The 19,348-nt window shown below is 43.1% G+C and overlaps 1 protein-coding gene across 1 annotated transcript in view; it reads left to right on the top strand.

The window, feature by feature from the left end:
* The first annotated feature begins 10 nt into the window (after positions 1–10).
* The window catches only part of Cul9 (cullin 9), a 36,229-nt gene continuing 16,891 nt past the window's right edge, over positions 11–19,348 (top strand). Inside the window, exons 1-17 of the mRNA XM_026383417.2 lie at positions 11–71; positions 1,832–2,435; positions 2,951–3,105; positions 3,426–3,926; positions 4,419–4,554; positions 4,703–4,896; positions 5,182–5,584; positions 5,991–6,183; positions 10,519–10,726; positions 13,622–13,818; positions 14,181–14,398; positions 15,333–15,579; positions 15,661–15,766; positions 16,321–16,548; positions 16,829–16,919; positions 17,050–17,221; positions 19,146–19,251. Coding sequence (XP_026239202.2) covers positions 1,841–2,435; positions 2,951–3,105; positions 3,426–3,926; positions 4,419–4,554; positions 4,703–4,896; positions 5,182–5,584; positions 5,991–6,183; positions 10,519–10,726; positions 13,622–13,818; positions 14,181–14,398; positions 15,333–15,579; positions 15,661–15,766; positions 16,321–16,548; positions 16,829–16,919; positions 17,050–17,221; positions 19,146–19,251 — 3,750 coding nt within the window. The 5' untranslated portion in view covers positions 11–71; positions 1,832–1,840. The remainder of the gene's footprint in view (positions 72–1,831; positions 2,436–2,950; positions 3,106–3,425; positions 3,927–4,418; positions 4,555–4,702; positions 4,897–5,181; positions 5,585–5,990; positions 6,184–10,518; positions 10,727–13,621; positions 13,819–14,180; positions 14,399–15,332; positions 15,580–15,660; positions 15,767–16,320; positions 16,549–16,828; positions 16,920–17,049; positions 17,222–19,145; positions 19,252–19,348) is intronic.

Below are 19,348 nucleotides of genomic sequence, written 5' to 3'. Positions count from 1 at the left end.
CGGAAGGGAGCTGCTGAGGAGGCGGGACCTGGACGGCGGGTCCCAGCTAGGACCGGTCCGGACGGTGGGAGGTGAGAGGAGGTTCTGCGCCCGACCCAGTCCCTTCCCCAATCTCTGGTCCTTTACCCATTCTCTGTGAGGCTGACGAAGGAACCAGGACTTACTCTGAGATTTCGCTCGGTCCTGTCAACCTTCTCTGACCGCGCCCCCCACCATGCTTACCCGGCATCCCTACCCAGTCCCTCAATCCCATTCCCTTGCTGTACAGGTCTCCACCCCACCGCCCCACTGTCCTGCAAACGTGAGACTGGCCTTGCTCCCAGCTGGGCTCAGTCCCCGCAGCCAAACCTCACCCCTACATCTGTTTATTGCTCCTGGTCTAGGCCCACGCTGCGCCTTCTCAATTTTCCTCCCACACCCGCCGGGCCTATTCATTTTATTCCTCCTGGCGCTAATCAGTTGCCGATTGCTGGGAGGCTGGTTACCTCCCGGCCTCTCCCTATCCCCCACACCCCCCTCCCCGCGCGCGCGCTCAGTGAATCCCTACCCCCATTGAAGTCCACATCTTTTATGTCTCTTTCTCTTCTGTCCTTTCTTCTTGTCTTTTATTCTGTACCCTGACACAATTCCCGTCCGGTTCATCTTACATTCTTATGCTTACTATTCCCTGTTGCCTCTATACTGCTTATCACACATGGCTTTTCCTGATCATACTACTACCTTTTATAATCTTCTGACTTATAATCTTCTGACTTAATTTATCTGATAACTGCCTGTACCTTATAAGAATAATAGTAGATTAATATTAGACCATGTTTACTGAGCACTCATGTGCTAGATGTTTTTGTTTCTTTGTATGGTTCTAGAATTGAACCCCGGGCCTGGTACATGCTAGGCAAGCACTCTACCACTGAGCTACATCCCCAGCCTTAAATGCTACTCTAAATGTATTACATACATAATCTTATTAAGTTTTTATTTCATGAGATAGGTGCGAATATTACCACCATATAGAGGAGGAAATAGACTCAGATTTTAAGCAACTTGTTCGAAACTATGCAGTAGTGAGTTGGAATTAAGAATCATATATTTATCCGACTCTGAAATCTGTACTTTATTGTTTATCTCATGACCTCATTCACTACCCTGTACGCTGTGAGTACTACCTTCCTGTTAATCTAGCTGACCTAAACCCTTACTATACATACAGCATAAGTACAGGGTGGGACGTGGTCTTTTTCTCACATAATTTTATGTGGTTCCTAGGCTGCTCCTCCTCTCACAAAACTCATATATTTCTCCCATCCAGTAATCTGCCCTACATCCCTGCCTCCTTTCCTTTGCTTCTTTGTATCTGTTGTGGCCCACCCCTCTATATCCACATTCTAGTTTTACCCTGTCCTGTCCCTCCCCCAGCCTTCTGGCCTCATTATCTCATATGCTGCTGTCCTTCCTGTTCATTCATGTTAGCCTTTTAAGTCTTGATCTATATCCTTCAGCCATTCTACTATTTACTGCCCAGCCTGTCCTGCTTAACTGTTAACTCTGTATTGTTACCTTGCCTGTTTCTCTTATTCTCTTTGTAACCATCTCCATCTCTTGAAGCCCTTTATTTCATCCCCTTGATATTTTCACTCTTTCTTCTCTTATAAATATCAAAGTTAAGTTCAGCTGTTCATTCCATCCTATTCTTTATCTTTTATGTTTGGCCTCTGAATTCTACCATGTAGCTTGCCAGTCACCACACACCCTCTCTTGTTCCAAAAGTTATCCCACTATGTATAGTCTTTCTTTTCCCATACTGTCTGATCTTTCTCTTTCTGTATCTCAGGAGATCAGGATGATAGGGGAACGGCGTGCTAGGGACCTTATGGTGCCCTTGGGGCCCCAGCTGCAGGCATATCCTGAAGAACTTATTCGACAGCGGCCTGGACATGATGGACGCCCTGAATACCTGGTCCGATGGAGTGTCCTGAAGTGTGGGGAAGTGAGCAAAGTGAGTGTAGACGAAGGCAAAGCAGAGCACATTCTCATGTGGCTGTCAGCCCCAGAGGTCTATGCTAACTGCCCCATGCTATTAGGTGAGCGAGCACTATCTAAGGGACCTCAGCATGAACCATCTGGGGGTTCAGGAAGCTTTCCCAGAGACCCAGGAGGCCTGGACGATGTGGCAATCGGAGAGATGGAGGCTGATGTGCGGGCGCTGGTACGCAGGGCTGCCAGGCAGCTGGCAGAAGGTGGGACCTCAAGCCTTACAGCTGCTGTGCTCCACACTATCCATGTGCTCAGTGCATATGCCAGCATCGGGCCTCTCACCGGGGTCTTCAGGGAAACAGGAGCCCTGGACCTGCTCATGCATATGCTGTGCAATCCTGAGCCTCAAATTCGTCGGAGTGCGGGCAAGATGCTACAGGCTCTGGCAGCCCACGATGCTGGTAAGGGAAAGAAGGAAAACATTGGAGAAAATGGGGCTGCAAGGAATAAAAACAGAGATTTCCCAACTCTATTAGAACACCTAGTATTGGTGAATATCAATTCACTGTAAAGGAGGCATATAAATTATTAGGTTATTACAAGTACATAAACAGGACAAATTGTTGGCACCTGGTAGGTATGTCCATTCTTAGTGCCGTGTAAGAAAAGAGAATGGGTTAGACTTGTAATTTTTAAGTAGGTTGAGATTTATTGGTTGTGAAATCAATTTATTGGGTTTTAACATTTTTACAAAACAATATCAATATGCAGTATAAGGTTTTTGTAGCATGTTGTATGTTCCAGTTTTATGTGTATAGGTTTGTTTCAGGTCACCACATAAAATATATTTTTTTGCTGTGGGTCTTAGTCACAAGGAAGTTTGAAAATACCTAGGGAAGGAGATAGAAAGCCTAGGAAAGGCAGGGAGAAAGTATTGGGGATTGAGGAGAAGATACGGATTGGGTGTGGATTACAGGGAGTCGGGCTCACGTCCTTCTGTCACTGAGCCAGCAAGATGGCATCGAGCAGCACATGGATTTTGACAGCCGATATACTTTGCTGGAGCTGTTTGCAGAGACCACGTCCTCTGAAGAGCACTGCATGGCCTTTGAAGGCATTCATCTGCCTCAGGTACTCCACAGCTATGGGGGAATACTCTGTTCAAGGCATTATTTCTGAAGCTATAGTTCAGGACTATGTCAGCACCAAAGCCACCTGAACAGGTAGTTAAAATGAAGGTTCATGTCCACTTTCCCAACCTCTCCCATTGAGAAATTTAAAAATTAGAACCCAAGTGTTTTAAGATCTTCCTGTATGTTTCTTACCCAAATCAAAGAGCTATAGACCTAGGAATGAGACCTTTGCAATTTTCTGTGGGGGAGGATATTAAGGGGCAAGGGAAGAGGCCAAAGCCAGGAAGAGATGAACCTATAACTGGGATTGTGTCCTAGATCCCAGGAAAGCTGCTCTTCTCCTTGGTGAAGCGCTACCTATGTGTCACTTCCTTGCTGGATCAACTAAATAACAGTCCAGAGCCAGGAGCTGGAGACCAAAGTTCCCCAAGTACCATGAGGGAGAAAAACCGGGGACAAAGGGAGCTGGAGTTCAGCATGGCTGTGGGCAACCTCATTTCAGAACTGGTGCGGAGCATGGGCTGGGCCCGGAACATCAGTGAACAGGGCACGTTACCACCCCGGCCACTTCGGTCCATCTTTCAACCCTGCATTTCAGGACCACCCCTTTTACTCCCCACCATTGTCACCATCCCCAGAAGGCAAGGGTGGGCCTTTCGCCAGCGCTCCGAATTCTCTAGCCGTAGTGGCTATGGCGAGTACGTGCAGCAGACACTACAGCCAGGGATGCGAGTGCGGATGCTGGATGATTACGAGGAGATCAGTGCTGGGGATGAAGGCGAGTTCCGGCAGAGCAACAGTGGTGTGCCCCCTGTGCAGGTAAGGGACGCACAGTGATGGGACACTGTTGGGGGTCTCTTCTGGGTGGTGCATAAACTGGAACTTCCAGGTAGGAGGCTCTGGTACGCCACCCAAGGTGAAAACCTCCAGGGGAATTGGAATGGTAAGAGAGCATCAGCAAATGAAGGGGTGTTATTTGAAGAGCTGAGAAAACTTGGTGTGAGTGGGTATGAGGTCATGGACAGGCTCATAACCAGGAAGCAGAAGTGATACATGGAGATAATATCATCACTTCCACTAGTGGAAGAAGCTAGGAAAGAATGTGAGAACAGAGACCTTCAAGGTTAGGAAGAGAGGCAGGGTCCACTCCTGATAGGAGAAGAAATCCTTTAGCTATATGGAGGTTCTTCCAAGCCTAGACAGGTGTGTATCTGAGGGTATGATCCAGATCTGGACTTGGGCATGTTCTCTCAAGCTTTTACAGCTCAGAGCTCAGAGCACTGAGCCCTTTCTGTTCTTCCTTCATGCCAGGTCTTCTGGCAGTCGACAGGCCGCACCTATTGGGTGCACTGGCACATGCTGGAGATATTGGGCGCTGAGGAAGCTACTGGGGATTCAGCTTCGGCAGCTGTGGAGAAGGGGGCAGGGGCTACTGTATTGGGCACAGGTGAGCCTAAGAGAGGATGTGGGTAGCCTGTCTCTGAACAGAGGAGTTGTGTCTCATATGAAACCACTTCTGACTGGGAGCTTCCCCAGGTTCAGAAATCAGCTATTACTTCTACTGGGTGCTGATAGCCCTATCTTTGTGTTCTTAGCATTTCCTTCCTGGGATTGGAAGCCTGTGGATGGCCTCTACTGTTTGCCGTACCTCCAGATTGAGCCTCAGAAGAATGAGGAATTGGGATACCTGACCCAAGCTGAGTGGTGGGAATTGCTTTTCTTCATCAAAAAGTTGGACATATGTGAACAGCAGCCAATTTTCCAGAATCTTCAGGAGAAACTAGATGAGGTATTTTAGGCCTGAGATATGGTGGGAGATGGACATTAAGGGATTAAGAGTAGTAGTAATGGGATTAGAGGTAGAAACTAAAGGAAGTTTTATCTATGGATACCACTTAAGGGGAGGCTGAAGTTAGAGAGTATAGGGGTCTTATTGGTTGGCGGAGACATGTGTTGTGAGACATGTGCTTTCTAGTATGTAGAAAGGATGAAGTTATGGTGGGAGTGATCTATTTCTATCCCCAGGACCTTTGTGTCTGCTTGTCCCTGAAATTTATATTCTTTGTATTGACAGACCCTGGGTGAAAAGGCTCTAGGTGAGATCTCTGTGCCTGTGGAGATGGCTGAGGGTCTTCTGCAGGTTCTCAGTAATCGGTTTGAGGGCAGCACCCTCCGTGACTTGCTCAACTCCCAAATCTATACCAAATATGGGCTGCTACCTGATGAACTAAGCAGCTTATCTTCACGAAGTCACTGCTGTTCCTCAGATCCAGAAGAGGAACCCAAGTCAGAGGCCAGCTTCTCAGAGGAAGAGACTGAATCCCCTAAAGCAAAGACTGAGCCCCCTAAGGCAGAGTCACAGCCTGCCAAGGCAAAGACTGAGCCTCCCATGGCCCAGAGTGATTCACAGCTGTTTAACCAGCTTCTGGTGACTGAGGGGATGGTTCTGTCCCCTGAGATGAAGGAGGCAGCCAGTGGTGAGTCAGGTTCTGGGAGGGGAGGGCAAAGACATTGGAACAAATCCTGTCATGGGCCCAGAGGTGGGTTGTGAGGGTGGAGGAAAAGCTATGGAGTGAGGTCCTTTTTTGCAGGGAAAATGGCTTGCATCCATCATCTTCCCTTTGAACTTGATTGTACCTGGCCAACTACTACTCCTTTTCTTCAGTATCTCTGGAAATGGAGAGTCCATTTCTCAGGGTATTTCCATCTTCTGTATTTGATTAGATCTTTCACACAGAATTGGAAATATTCCAAATGCAAGCTATAGTAACGAATAACATATTTAAATGTCAATAGGATAACTGGGCTGACCTTTAAAGACTTCCAATGTGGAGGAGGTGCCACAGTTCTTTTAGCCACTTGCCTTTCTCCCACCAATTTCAGAAATGGCTAGAGCCTTGCGGGGTCCTGGTCCGCGCAGCTCCCTGGATCAGCATGTGGCAGCAGTCGTGGCCACTGTGCAGATATCCAGCTTGGACACAAACCTGCAGCTTTCAGGGCTCTCTGCCCTCTCTCAGGCTTTGGAAGAGGTCACAGAGCGGGACCACCCTCTGGTCCGTCCTGACAGATCATTGAGGTTAGCATGTTACAGAGGGAAGAGGTCTGGGTTGAACCTGTGGGCAGTGAGGCTGATGGTGGAGGGAAGAAGTAATCAAGAATTAGAAAGGCTGAGGGTGAAGAAAGGGTCATCCTGAGGAGCAGCTGAGCAGGAGGGGGGTTAAAATAATCTCAGAGCATTTCTGTGCTAGGATTTTATATGGATTATTTTATTAACTCTGCCTAACAGCAAGGAAGCATTGATAGTATTATTATTCTATCATTATTTATTAATATCAGTATTATTGTTTGGGTGAGAAAGTAAGCTTAATAGAATTTAAATAACTTTAGCTCAAGAGTTCTGTAGGTAGCAGAGCCAGGATTCAAACCTAGGTCCTTTGGCTGTAGAGCATGAGATTGTTTTTTTTTCTTTCTTTCTTTTTAAAAAATAGTTTTCTAGTTGTTGATGGATCTTTATTTTAATCATTTATTTATATGCAGTGCTGAGAATAGAACCCAGTGTCTCACACATGGGAGGCAAGCACTCTACCACTGAGCCCCAGCCCAAGATTTTTTTTCTTTAAAAAATGTTTTTTCTTGGAGCTGGGGTTGTGGCTCAGTAGTAGAGCACTTGCCTGGCATGTGTGAGGCACTGGGTTTGATTCTCAACATCGCATATAAATAAATGAAAAAAGTAAAGGCCCATTTAAAAAAAATAAAGGAATCTCTTAAAAAATGTTTTTCTTTCTTCTATCTCCGCTTTTTTTTTTTTTTTCATTTTGAAAGTTTTTTTCTGCTTCTTTTTTCTGGGGAGGGGCAGGTACTGGGGATTGAACTCAGGGGCAGTGGACCACTGAGCTACATCCCTAGCCTTATTTTGTATTTTATTAGAGACAGTATCTCACTGAGTTGCTTAGTGCCTTGCTTTTGCTGAGGCTGGCTTTGAACTCATGATCCTCCTGCCTCTACCTCCCAAACTAGTGGGATTACAGGTATGCACCACTGTGCCTGGCTTTTTTCCTGCTTCTTAATTACAAATAATAATACACAAATACATTATCATTTTAAAAGATCTAAAGAATATAAACAAAATGAAAAGCCTGAGTCCTTTTTACCACTGTTATCAGGCTGCTATATCAGTCAGACCATCTACAGTTTTACACTAGTAATTATGTACTTGGAAATAAAGCATTTGGCGTAGTATTTATTACTATATTATTATTTTCTACTTATTTTTATTCGTTTTTGTGATGCTGGGGATTGAACCTAGGGCTCTTTACTACTGAACTTTATCCCTATCCCTTTTCTTTTAATATTTATTTTTTTAGTTATAGGTGGACACAATATCTTTATTTTAATGTGGTGCTGAGGATCAAACTTGGTGCCTCACTCATGCGAGGCAAGCGCTCTCCCTCAGAGCCATAATCCCAGCCCCTCATCCCTATCCCTTTTTAAGACAGAATCTTGCTAAATTGCTGAGGCTAGCCTAAAACTTATGATCCTTCTGCCTAAGCCTCCCAAATCACTGGGATTATAGGCATGTGCCACCACACCTGGCTTTTTGGTAGTATTTTAAAAATTCACATTAAATTTATTTTTAATTGATGCATAAAAACATAAAAATTGTACTTACTATTGAAGTTGAAATAGAACATTTTCTGAGTTTGTATTTTTAATATATAAGCAGGAGATGGGTTGTTAAAATATTCTTGAAGCACTTTTGTGCTAGAATTTTACATTCTCATTAAATCTGCATAATACCAAGGAACACTGATAATATTATTATTCCATCATTATTATTAACACAGTATTACTATTTGGTGAAAAAAACAGGCTTAGAGAATTTACACCACTTTAACTTAGAGTTCTGCAGATAGCAGAGCTAGGATTCAAACCTAGGTTATTTTGTCTCCAGAGGTTGTTTCTGTGACTGCATGTTTCTCTACCTCCATTTAGTATGTTTCTAAGGGTTTTCGTGTCAGTTCACATGGAACCACTCCTTATTTTCATTGCTGCATAGAACTCTGATATGGTCACAGCCAAATTCAAGTACAGTTTTCTAGTGGATCTCTTTTTTATTTACCTCCATCAATAATGGGATATCATTCTCAAAAACAATAGATTAAATCAGTGAAAATTTTAAATGGTGTCTGTTTTAATTTTCATTTCTGATAAAGTTAGGCATATTTGCATGCATTTGTTATGTTTCTCCTATAAAAATTTTATCTTGTCCTTTGCCCAGTTTTTAATTGGGTCACTGCTTTATTCTTAAGGATTTATAGGCATTCTGGATATTAAACTTTTGTTATTTATGTTTCAAATATTATGTCTTTTAAAAAAATCTCATTAGTTTTATTTTTGTGGTTATAAAAGGATACATGCTCTCTGTAAAAAAAAAGATTAGAAAATTAGAAATATAAAAATCATCTAAAATCCCTTTATACAAGACAATAAGTATTAATATTTTGGCAATAAATATTTAATATTCTTATGTTTTTAATCTATCCATATATATTAACTATGTACATTAAGTAGTTAATAATAAATCCTGGCTACAGAAGCAGCTATGTATTTAAAGTATATTTGATTCATCATAAGCCCTCTTGAGAAAATGTAGATCAAAACAATTTCTCCAGTACATTTATTTGCTTTCTTCCCCAGAAATTCTCTATTTGTATTCTTTTCTCCATAGTTCCCAGGCCACCTTCTCATCTGCATCTATCACTGTCAAAGGTGTCAGTACCTGCTTTTTGCCTTTTGTAACCTTCACTGAGGACTAGAGACTCTGGAGGCACCACTTCTTTTCATTGCACATCAGCATTTCCACTGAACCTTTTCCCCAGCTCATGTTGTTTATCTCTTAATTTTACTTATAGTATCTTTCATTATGATGAAGTTTTAGGCTTTTTTGCTGCTGTATTTTTCAACTTTTTTTGTGTCTTCTAGATTTTGAGTCCATTAGGAAAGGTCTGTCCTGTTCCAGGATTAGAAAAAGATCTTCTTTTTCTTAAACAATTTTATTGAGATATTATTTACATGCCATAGCTTCAAGCATTTAAGCTATACAATTGAATGGTTTTTACTATATTTTTTTAAATGGATAACATGCCTTTATTTTATTTGTTTATTTTTGTGCAGTGCTAAGGATTGAACCCAGTGCATCACACATGCTAGGCAAGTGCTCTGCCACTGAGCCACAACTCCAGCCCTAGAAAAATATTTTCTTTTTTTTTTTTTCCTAGAAAAATATTTTCTAAAATGATCTATGATTTTTGTTTTTTCATTCATTTTAAAATCCATTTGCAGTTTTTTTTTTTTTAATAAATGTTGTGAAGTAGAACTTCAATTCAAGTTCAAGTGTATCAACCTCACATTTTTTGTTTTCGGGTATTGTTTTGTGTTGGAGATTGAACCTAGGGTCTCATGTGTATTTAGCACATACTCTCTTACCATGGAGCTACATCCCCAGCCCAGTATCAGTTTTGAAGTATTCCATTCTGTCCTCATTTGGCTGAGATGTCACTGTTATCTCTTTTGTCATCTATTGATCTGTTTGGCTACCCTGTTTTAGAATTACTGAGTTTGTTTGTTTGTTTCTTCATTTATTGCCTTCAGTGTGTTGCTGATTTCTCTCTGAGGGCAGATTTTTTTTTTTTTTAATATGGTGCTAAGGATTAGAACCCAGGACCTTGTGCATGTGAGGTAAGCACTCTACCAACTGAGCTATATCCCTAGCCCATGGAGTTTTAATTAGTATGTCTTTCTAGTTATATTTGGATAACTTCAGACAGTCTATCATTTATTTAATTTTTTTTCAGATGTTGATGGACCTTTATTTTATTCATTTATTTATATGCAATGCACAAAATTGAACCCAGTGCCTCATACATGCTATGCAAATGCTGTACCTCTGAGCCACAACCCCAGCCCCTCTATCATTTTTTTTTTCTAAACATTTCTTTTTGTATTTTTAAGGTGCTGGGAATCAAAGCCAAGGCCTCAAAAATTCTAGACAAATGCTCTACCATTGAGCTACGTCTATAGTCCTTCCAAACATTTCTTGATTATTATTACATATTTTCTCTTGCTCTGTCTGAATCTACCTATAATTTTTTTTTTAATTTTTAAGGCATTTTGATAGAATTATATTGAATCTGTAGATTCATTTGGAAAGCTGGGCCAGTTTGTAGCCATTTTGCTCTCTACCAGAAGTAGTCTGCAGAGGGAAGGAGGTAGTGATGGGGAGGGCAAGGAGAACAGGTTTGGGAGGGGGACAGGCACGATCTTAATGGATGGGGTTGGGCAGGGAGTCAGATGGTGAAAGTCAGGAAAGATTCCTTGGGATGGGGAGCCCCAGTGTCTCCTCTTTTCTCAGAGAGAAGCTAGTGAAGACGCTGGTGGAGTTGCTGACCAATCAGGTGGGAGAGAAGATGGTGGTGGTGCTGGCTCTCCGCCTCCTTTACCTGCTCATGACCAAGCATGAGTGGCGCCCACTCTTTGCCAGAGAGGGTGGCATCTACGCTGTGCTGGTTTGCATGCAAGAATATAAGACTTCTGTCTTGGTACAACAGGCAGGGCTGGCGGTGAGTGCACTGGGCCCTGTGGGAAAGAGCATTGGGCAGGACAGGCAGATTGGGGAACTTCTGACCTTGGAGGTATTTAAGGTGTAGACATTAGAATGAAAGAAAAGACACACATGGATTTAAGATTGCAATCAGGACAGTCTTGGAGATTGCATGTTGAAGAAAAGGGGAAGGCAGTTTTTATAACCTGATGCTCATGTTATAGGCACATGACTCCTAAAGCTCGGGAAATAATGCCAAGAATTAATTAATGGGATGGCATCAAATTAAAAAACTTCTGTGCAGCAAAGGAAAACAATTATGAATTTGAACAGAGAACCTATAAAAGGAGAAAATCTTTGCTAGATACTCTTTTGGCAGAAGATTTATATCTAGAATATATTAAAGACTAAAAAAAATACAAAAAAATAAATGGGCAAATGAATTAAACAGATACTTCTCAAAAGAAGAAATACAAATGGCCAACAAATACATGAAAAAAATGTTCATCAATATCATTAGCAATTAAAGAAATGCAAATTAAAATCACACTGAGATTTCATCTCATATCAGTCTTAGTGACAATCATCAAGAATACAAACAATAGTATTTTTTGAAGAGGATGTGGAGAAAAAGGAACATGTTTACACTGTTGGTGAGATTGTAAATCAGTATAACCAACAAGGAAATCAGAATAGAGGTTCCTCAAAAGACTAGGCATGGAACTAACATATGAACTCATCTATACCACTCCTTGGTATTCTAAAGAATTAAAATCAGTATACTGTAGTGATACATGCATATCTATGTTTATAGTAGCACAATTCACAATAGCCAAACTATGGAACCAGCCTAGGTTTCCATTAATGAATGAGTGGATGAAGAAAATATGGTATATGTACACAATGGAATTTTACTCAGCCATAAAGAAAAATGAAATTATGTCATTTGCAGGAAAATGGATGGAACTTGAGACCATATGTTGAGTGAAATAAGCCAAACTCTCAAGGTCAAGGCTTATGTTTTCTCTCATTTATGAAAGCTAGAGAAGAAAAAGAAAGAGAAAGGTGGGGAGTGAGCTCATGAAAAGCAAAGGGAGATCAATTAGAATAGAAAAAAGGGACCGGGGGTGGGAGAAGGAAGTGCTGGGGAGAGACAGTGACCAAATTATATTGTGTGTGTGTAATAATATGTAACCAAAAATCCCACTATTATGTACAACTATAATGCACCAAAACAAAATGTGGAGAAAATTTTAAAAAAGAATGATGCTCAGGCTTAAAATTGAACAGCAGAGTACATAAAGTGGCTGCTTACCAATTTAAAGAATGTTGCAAGAAAAGGAGGTAAGGGGAAGGAGAAGTTCAGGAGTTGAGTTTTTAGTTGTGTTGAATGTCTGGTTAAAGGCTAACATTTTAAATGAGACAATTAAACTAAAAGGATTTTTTTACCCTTTTATCTGAGTGATACTCTTACCCAGAAAATATTCCCTCACCAGATTTGGGAAACAAACTCTGCCCACCCCGCCAGCTGCAAAGAATAGGAAAGGGAAGTCCTTGTTCAGGGTATCTTACAAAAGATTGACTTCCTGGCTACTCAAGACAGAAGTGTTGGCTGGTAGGGTGGGTTGGGAAGTGTGGGCTCTGTATAGCCTGATGGTCTCTTTGGGGGACAGGTAGACTTCAACCAGCGCAGTTCTGAGAATGGATTCTAATAGTATAATGAGAACAGCATGGATGGGAGGACATGTCCTCTTAGAGCATGCCATCTGGGAGAGGGCAGGAGGCTCTTTCCTTTATGGGATCAACGAATTTCTTCTTCCAACAGCTGCCAGGCATTCATAGAGTTGGCCACATGTGCTCAAAGAATTCTTTGATCCTTTCAAATTTCATGGCCAAAATACAATGTTTACATTTAAATTAAAACTCTTGCCCATAATAAAATCTCATCATCTTGTTTATAACTTGAGGTCTATAGAATTTATCTAATTGGGTCAGAGTGGGGTAATCAAAGGGAGAAGACCTCATTACCAGGTGGCTTGGTGGACTCAGGCCTTACATGGGTCCTCTTGAGAATAAGTTCTAGCTTTGTCCATCCTTAGTGGGTTGTTTCTAGAGTCAGTGCTTTTACCAGCAGAGAGGTTCTGCACTTTGATGATGTAGTGCTCATTTAAAATTAATTTTTCTCTGTAGTACCAGCAAATAAGTTTTCATGCTATATTTTTCTTTTCCTATAATTCCAACTACTCTGCTGGTAAGATAACCAAGTAGCACTGTCAAGAAGAGCTGGATACTGGCTAAGGCCAGGGGACATAGGTTTGGAAGGTATATAGATGGTAATGAGTAGATGAAGTTGTTTAGGGAGGGAGCACAAAAAGAGAAGAGAAAGGGGACAAGGAACTTCAGTGCTTGAGGACCAGACAAAAGAACAACAAAGAGTAGAAAAACCAGGAGACTATGAAGTCACAGGACTCAGGGAAGAGAGGTTTTGCAAAGGAAGGAGTGGTCACTTGAAACAGAAGAGGAATTCAAGGAAAGCCTCTGAAGACAGGTGAGACTGTGAAAGGATGAAAAGGTACCATCCTGAGTGGGGTGATTCAGGAGTGGGTGGCCAGACCACTCTTGTAGCCTTGGAGCTGAGAGTGTAGAGGCAGAGAGAAATGGTGGTCTGATATTACCATCAGATATTAGATTGTTTGGTTTGTTTTCTTTTTTATTCCTCCCTCCCTTTCTCCTCCCTTCCTCCTTAGCATTTGATATTCTATCACTACATCTTCCATTTTCACCTCCTGCACTACCTATTTGCAAATAGTTCAGCTGCCCCAAAGTTTGAGATCTAGAATGCTGACCCCTATCTTCCCATTGCTTTATAGTGACTTTGTCTACTCCTAACTCTGCTTCCACATCCCCCTTGCAGGTGCTGAAGATGCTGGCTGTTTCTAGCTCCTCAGAGATCCCCACTTTTGTTGCTGGTCGAGATTCCATTCAGCCTTTGTTTGATGCCCAGATGACCAGAGAGATCTTTGCCAGCATTGATTCAGCCACACGCCCAGGCTCTGAGAGCCTACTGCTTACTGTCCCTGCAGCTGTGATCCTGATGCTGAACACTGAGGGGTGAGAACATTACCCTCCAAACTTCAGATTTCTGTTAAGTCTCAAACCCCACTACTCTGTCCCAGGCTTGTGCGCTCCACAGAAATTCCTCTTACATTGTCACTTCCGAATTAAGTGATGGTGGCCCTCCCTGAATGTCCTTATAAGAGACACTAAGTTGTTGGGGTAGGGAGATTCCCAGAGAAAGCAGAGAGACCCTGATCTTCATTCATGGGACTGAGAGGAGTAGCCTCAGGTCAGGGTGCCAAAAGTCCCGCCTCAGAGGGATAATAGCCCCCTCAACTGCAGGGCCCTCTGCACTTTCTTTGCTGCTTCAGTTTCATTTACCATCAATTTCTTTCTGGGTTACCTCCCTCTTTCAGGTGTTCCTCTGCAGTGAGAAATGGCCTGCTTCTGCTCAACATGCTTTTGTGTAACCACCACACTCTGGGGGACCAGATCATAACCCGAGAGCTGAGAGACACCTTGTTCAGGCATTCAGGGGTAGCACCAGGAGTAGAACCCATGCCTACCACACGCACCATCCTCATGATGCTTCTCAATCGCTACTCTGAGCCACCGGGTAGTCCTGAGTATACAGGTACCATTGTGGAGGGAAGTTGTTCTGCTGAGGAATCATACAGTGCCAGCCAATGGCCAGAAAAGCTAAGATTTACAAACCAGTTCTTACTAGAATGATCTGAGCTATCTTCAGGAAATGAGTGAGGGTTTTGGTGCTTCAGTGGAACTTCCTGACCAAGGGTAGGATATTCTAGAATAAGTGCAAAGAAATTGCCTTCTGTGAATGGCTTTAAACAGACAGGGAATCTAGCCAGTTTTGTCTAGGTTTGGTCTATCTTATTGGAAAGTAGAAAATGTATTGAAATGGCATGTAGGATAGCTTCTGTAGAGGAATTGCAATTTACGGTATGGAAAATGTGTGACTAGAAACATGAAATATTGGTGGTACAGAAAACTTATGTTTAAAAAACAGGTGAGGGCTGGTTGTGTCTCAGAGGTAGAGCACTCGCCTAGCATGTGCAAGGTGCTGGGTTCGATCCTCAGCAGCACATAAAAATAAATAAATAAAATAAAAGTATTGTGTCAACTACAATAAAAAAAAAAATTTTGAAAAAAAAAAACAGGTGAAAACCCAGAAGTATGGGCAGATCAAAATAAACACTATATATCTATTAGTCTATAAACTAAAGCCATCATGCTAGACATTGTGGCTAGACTATTAACTATTCATAATCATTACGTGATTATTGCTTAATGTCTATGAGATTAAAACTGTGTTTAACTTGACAATGTTTTGCTATACTAGATTTATTTTTAGATGTAGATATGTCTGTATTTGGGAACAGAAAAAAAAAAAAACAAATCTCTCTTAGTTTGGTAAAAATTGTAGACATCCTTGATATGGGAAGAAAATTTGGAGGTGATTTTCTGTACCTTCCTGTATCTCAGTTTGATGAACTTATAAGACTCCTCTTCATAAACATTTTCCCCCATCTGGCATGTTTTGACTACAGCATTGGAAACCCCCAGTGCCCAGGGCCAGGATGGGTCCCCTGAGCTATTAATTCGATCCCTAGTGGGGGGCCCATCTGCAGAACTACTCCTGGACTTGGAGCATATGTTGTGCCATGAGGGCAGCCCAGGGGGCGCTGTGAGGCCCCTCCTCAAGCGCCTTCAGCAGGAGACCCAGCCCTTCCTCCTGTTGCTGCGAACTCTGGATGCCCCTGGGCCCAACAAGACTGTGCTCCTGACAGTGCTGAGGTGAGAGGTCTGTCCAGGCACCCATGCACTGCAGGGGTGAGAGAGACTGCAGAGACTTCACTTGTTTCCATCCCCTCACAGGGTCATGACCCGCCTGTTGGATTACCCTGAAGCAGTGGCCCTCCCCTGGCATGAGGTCTTGGAGCCCTGCCTCAACTGCCTGAGTGGACCCAGCAGTGACTCTGAGGTACCAGAGCCCTGGCAGGAGTGGGGAAGAGAAAGGCAACATCTGGGGTAACACCCACCTCTTGAGGCTCAAGGCATAGCAGATCCATTCTGACCATGTCTGCAGGCTCTGGGATGGGGTTGGGGAGAGGAAGGCTAATAGCATTGAAGGGTCTTTGGAACTGGCATCTTTAGAGTATTAACCTTGTGGCTGTACCTGGATTCTAGATTCTTGGTTTTGGAGAAGCTCATATTCACCCATCCAAATAGCCCTTGCTGTTCACTTGTCAGGGTTTGTGTATGTGGAGTGAGGCTCAGGCACCATAGTTGGTTCTTGGGATAGCTGGGTCCTGGCAGGAATAAACCTGGGAAACTGCCCAAGCTCTGCCATTGCCAGCTCACTCTGGAGGCCCAGCACCCCAGTGTTCTGTTCTGTCCTTGGCCCTGTCCTTTCTCTGGGCTTTCAGGTTTCTCCAAATGTTAGCCATCACTCTTAATTTACTAGACCCAGCCCTCAATCCTTACTTGCCTTGATCTTCATTTCCTAAAAACTAATCCATTTGGCTTTTGGGTTAGATTGTTCAGGAGCTAACCTGCTTCCTGCATCGCCTGGCTTCGATGCATAAGGACTATGCTGTAGTTCTCTGCTGCCTTGGAGCAAAAGAGGCCCTCTCCAAAGCTCTAGACAAGCACTCAGCTCAACTGCTGTTGGCCTCTGAGCTGCGGGACCTGGTGACAGAGTGTGAGAAGTACGCCCAGCTCTATAGCAACCTCACCTCCAGCATCTTGGCTGGCTGCATTCAGGTGAGGAAGGGCTTATGCATATAGAGCTGAGAGAAGGTAAGCCAGAGCTAGGGAAAGGCACTCCATGTATGCCTCTCTGGGATCCCTGTGTGGCAGAAGTGGCAGCAAATCTGGAGTACTTGTTCCCTAACCTTTGCCCCACATGTAAATACCCAACCCCTATCAAAATGTAGGGAGAAAGGGGTTGGGTATTCTGTTGCTCCTAGACTCTTTCTTTATACATGTTTCTCTAATGTTCTTCACTTTCTGTCTCCCTCCCTCTATGATATTCTCACTACAGATGGTGTTGGGTCAAATTGAAGACCACAGACGAACCCACCAACCCATCAATATTCCCTTCTTTGATGTGTTCCTCAGGCATCTCTGCCAGGGTTAGTGCCTCCCTCTGCTTTCTCCTGACTCCCACCCAACATTTACTCTTTCCTTCCCTTCCTGCTCCCTTTCCTTATTTCTGTGTCAACTAACCAGGTGTGGCTTCTACCCCTTACCACTGGCCCCCAGGCTCCAGTGTGGAAGTGAAGGAAGACAAGTGCTGGGAGAAGGTGGAGGTGTCCTCCAACCCACACCGGGCCAATAAGCTGATGGACCGCAACCCCAAGACCTACTGGGAGTCCAATGGCAGCACTGGCTCCCACTACATCACTTTGCACATGCACCGTGGTGTTCTTATTAGGTATGAACACACCCATTTGCGTGCATGTTCATGCACACAGATATTTTGATAGACCCTTATATATATATTCCAGAGCATCCACATAGAATTCTACATATAACTCCCATCCCTGAGGGCCATACTCAAACCCATTTCCGTGCAGTGAAAAGATAGACTGACTACCTTGGTTCTGTGTATAGATACTTCTTGCTTGCTGAGCATTATAACCTACATATACCCCAACAGTCACAGATGTCACCTCCCTGTGACTAGTGTTGAGGGAGATCAGTAACTGATTTATCTACTCTTCCTGGAGTCATTTGTTTAATGCCAAGCATCTGTACATGGCACTGTACTAGGATCTGGGGATACAAGGACAATAAGATATGGTTGTATCAGGGAACTCACTGTTTAGCTGGGGAGTCAGATTAGAAAATCAGAGCTGGGGATATAGCTCAGCTAGTAGAGTACTTGCCTCACATGCACAAGGCCCTGGGTTTATTTCCCAGCACCATACACACAAAAAAGTAGAGTGTACAGTAAAGAAAAAACATGGGCTGGGCAGGTGGCAAGCCTAACATCCCAGCTGCTTGTGGAACTGAGGTGATAGGATTGTTAGAGCCCAGGAGTTCAAGGCCAGCCTGGACAACTAGTGAGACCCCATCTTTAAAAAGAAAAAAAAAAGCTAAAAGAACAAAAAACATCATGCTTTATATGTGCCTTGAATCCTGAGGCTGATGGAAGGGTCAAGGGCTTCCTTCTAGAAGGAGGGATTGACTGAACTGAGGTTTAAAATTGAGTGTTTTATTTGGTTGGGTTTTTGTTTTTTGGTTTGAGGAGGGGTTGTTGTTTTTTGTGGTGCTGGGAATCAAACTAAGGGCTTTGCTTATGCTAGGCAAGAGCTCTGTCATCTGAGTTACACCCAGCCCTGAAGTTGAAATTAGCTAGATAAAGAAGGGGCAGTGGATGTCGCAGGCAGAGGGACAACATGTGTGTAAAATGGAAGTAAGAAACAGCGCTGTGTTGGGGAACTTTAAGTAATTGTGTTTGCCTGAAATGAAGTGTGTATGTTATCATAGTGACAGAATATGAAGCCAGGAGAGTAGGCTTAGGCAGATGAGAAAGATTTGTGAACTAAAGTTATTTGAATTTTGCTTTGAAACTTGGTGGGGGCATTGAAGAATTTTAAGAACAGACAAAACTAAACTTTTTATTTAGAAAACTCATTTAGGCAATTATGGGAGTTTGTGTTAGAGGCCAGGAAAAAGGAGTTGAAAGGTTTCTTCAGTGGTCTAGTCAAGGAGTGCTTGATGTGTTCAATTAGGCAGAAGGACTTGGAATAGAGAGGAGGTGATGAATCAGGGGTCTATTGGACTTACTCTTTTTTCCTTAATATTTAGTTATAAGTGGACACAACATCTTTATTTTATGTGATGCTGAGGATCGAACCCAGTGCCTCACACATGCCCTACCTCTGAGCCACAACTCCTACCCCGCCCCACTCACTCTTGATTGGATGGTAAAAGCCATGAAAGTGAGATGTCCATAGTGACAGTGGTCTGTGTTCTAGTTTGAGGATACAGTAAATGGCCCATTTATTTCACAGGAGAGAGCAATAGGAAGGGGGCAGGTTTACATGGATAGATGATTGTTCTACTTGAGCTTGCTGATTTGAAGTACCTGTGGGACATGACATGGAAATGTTTTAAGTATACAGCATGAACACTCAGGAGCAGACTGGGTTAGAGATGTGAATCTGGAGTCATTTTTTAATTAATTTTTTATTGAAGCCGTGAGTTTAAATGAAGTCACTTTGGGGAAGTATAAAGGCAAGAGCAGAGGGTCTGGGAAAGAAAGATATGTTAGGAGTCAGCAAAGGAGCAGGAGCCCGAGAAAGAAATAGTAGAGTGAAGTAGATTTGACTGACCTCTTTCTCCTCTCTCAGGCAGCTGACTTTGCTGGTGGCCAGTGAGGACTCAAGTTACATGCCAGCCAGGGTGGTGGTATTTGGGGGTGACAGTACCAGTTGCATCAGCACCGAGCTCAATATGGTGAGGATGCATGTGCCCCCCTTCACCTTACTTTACTCCCCATATCTCTATTTATCTCATGGCCTATGGGAAGGATGCAGTCCCTGGATCCAGTCTC

The sequence above is a fragment of the Urocitellus parryii genome, chromosome 8 (assembly GCF_045843805.1).
Source record: "Urocitellus parryii isolate mUroPar1 chromosome 8, mUroPar1.hap1, whole genome shotgun sequence".
In the NCBI taxonomy this organism is placed as follows: domain Eukaryota; kingdom Metazoa; phylum Chordata; class Mammalia; order Rodentia; family Sciuridae; genus Urocitellus; species Urocitellus parryii.
The sequence above is the reverse complement of the archived record's forward strand: the minus strand, read 5'-3'. Positions and strand labels throughout refer to the sequence as shown.